At 25.6% G+C, this 2,653-nt stretch overlaps 1 protein-coding gene across 1 annotated transcript in view; it reads right to left on the bottom strand.

The window, feature by feature from the left end:
- Window positions 1-898: 898 nt before the first annotated feature.
- Window positions 899-2,653, bottom strand: part of LOC105618169 (gamma-aminobutyric acid receptor alpha-like) — an 11,235-nt gene continuing 9,480 nt past the window's right edge. Inside the window, exons 9-10 of the mRNA XM_012199709.1 lie at window positions 1,421-1,572; window positions 899-1,124 (exon numbers count right to left, since the gene is read on the bottom strand). Coding sequence (XP_012055099.1) covers window positions 899-1,124; window positions 1,421-1,572 — 378 coding nt within the window. The remainder of the gene's footprint in view (window positions 1,125-1,420; window positions 1,573-2,653) is intronic.

Here is a 2,653-nt window from a genome sequence, read left to right as displayed (position 1 = left end):
GCACGCGCGCGCGCACGCGCGCAATTATCATACAGATTTATTATTATACAATAAATATACATGTTTACTAACACTATACTCTAACATAATAATATATATATTTTATATACATATATTATATATTATATATATATTATATATATTATAAATATATATATAAATATTTTATATATATATAATATATATATATACATTTAATATATGTATATGTAACATAAAATATGTTATACATCTACAAATGTCAATAATAAAATAATAAAATTAATATTAATACAAGCTAATCCTAAATTTTGACGTAGTTTATATATCTATTTAAATATTAAATAAATAAATATAAGTATTAAATTTATTTTACAATAGCTTATACTCGTAATCTTTTTATTATATTGATTTTTCAATATATTCGCTGAGTCTTGTATTAATTTTCTTATTTTTAAATTCATTAATTTAAGAAATTTATTCCTTAATAAATTCGTATAATAATTTGACCAAGACTGTTAATCAATTTTCTATTTATGATAAAGAGAAAGAGAAGAAAGAAAAATCGGAAATTGTTTTGAAAATTACCTAACATTCGTTGTGACAGTTAAATTAAAAATTTATGAAAAAAATAAATTTTTCATTTGTCTCAATTTCTCATTTTTCTATTCGAATAAGATATTGATACATATACAAGACATTTCGCAAACACGTATTCAACTATGAGAATTTCGTAGAATTATGTACAAGCGATTTTAAGTAAAACAAATTATGACAATATGCATACATTTAATTAATAACTTAATTTGAAATAAATTTAATAATTCAATTTCGAATAAAAGTGCGTAATCTCTTTTGTTTCTTCCTATCATAATATAGTGATGTATATGTCGTTTTATTGTTACTATTAATATTTTTATTAATGGGAGATAGGCGTTATCGATCCGATTGGCGGATCCTGCCACTTAAATTCCTCTTGATAAGTGACATAAACTACCCAGTAGCAGACATTGAGTAGACCGAAAGACGCAGGAAAGACTATTCGCGCCACCCTGTCGATGTAAGATACGCTATTTATGTATCTCTTTGACATACGATTGCCGCGTTTTCGATAGTTGCTAGCTACTTCCCGTTGCCGGCGACGCCTGTAATTTTAGATATTAACTATAGCATCTCTTTCGCACAATATAAACTATTAATAAAAGAAGTAAAAAAAAGAAATAAAAAAACAGAAAATAGTTATAAGATATATAGAATTCTGGAAAAAAATGTTTTATATATAATTATATAAAATTATATATAATATAATTTTATATATAATTTTATATATAAAGAAGATAGAACTATATTAATTAGAATCTATTAATTAAGATAAAAATTGAACAGAGATATATTGCGATATCGTACTTTATAAAATTTGTTTTTTTAATTCATGATATACCTGAAAGCTTCATCTCCCGCTAAGCAATAAAGAAACTGCCTCCATATCGGTAAAATAAGTTCAGTTTGCGTTTGTCTCTCCATCGTCGACGGTTTCGAAGAAACGGCAACCGTGATGGAATGACAGGAGTCTCGTTCGTATGTGACGTCCTGCTAAAAACGAAATTGAATTAGCAACGATGCTATTGATATTTCATAAAATAATTTTAAGAGAAATTGTCAGAGAAATTGTTTATTTATAAGAAAATAAAAGAAATTTAGGTATTTTTAGATTAGTCTCTGATAAAAAAAATCAAATATTTCAATACATTTATATACATTATGATATACATATGTCGAGTAATTTATTTTATATATATATATATGTATGTGTGCGTAATAGATAAAACTGTAGATGTATGTAAAAAAATTAAAAAATAATGAAATAATTATAGATTTTTAATATTGTATTCGAAAGTAATACAAAAAAATTTGGTAGCGATTTAGAACTCGGATTAAAAATTATTTCAGTAAGAAGTAGAAGTTTTTGAAAAATAATTAATATAAAGTTTAAAAATTTTCATTTAAATTGTAAAATTGTGTTAAATATTGATCTGTCTCTCTCTTATTTCATATATATATATATATATATAAAACATATGTATTGGGTTGTCCGGAAAGTTCATGCCTAACTTATATAATTTAATAAATGTATACTAAAATTTAAATTTTCTGCGTTTCAATTTTCCTTCAACATCGGCACGAACTTTCCGGACAACCCAATATATACAGGGTGTCTCATAACGATTAATTAATATTTCAGGGAACAAGGATGTGAACAAGGATGAAATTTTGAACTAAGTTTCTTTATCAATTTTGGCTCAGATTATTACTTACCGAGTTATTAACGATTAAAATTGATCAATCAGATAGTGTACGCAGCCGGAATATGCAGGAGCATATATATCCCACGACTGGGATAGCACTTCTCGCGCTTGTTATGCATTATCCCGATTGAAACTTTATTCTTTATTAATTTTTCATATTAACAAATAAATAAATCAATAACTTAATAAATGGGTGGTAAATAAATATGGTCTGAGCCAAAATTGGCAAAGGAACTTTTAGTTCAAAATTTCATCCTCGTTCATTCCATGAAATATTAATTAATCGTTATGGAACATCTTGTACACACACACACACACACACACACACACACACACACACACACACACACACACACACACACATATAT

This window comes from Atta cephalotes (genome assembly GCF_000143395.1).
Source record: "Atta cephalotes unplaced genomic scaffold scaffold00015, whole genome shotgun sequence".
Lineage (NCBI taxonomy): Eukaryota > Metazoa > Arthropoda > Insecta > Hymenoptera > Formicidae > Atta > Atta cephalotes.
Note: the sequence above shows the minus strand (reverse complement) of the source record. Positions and strands in the feature narration are given on the sequence as shown.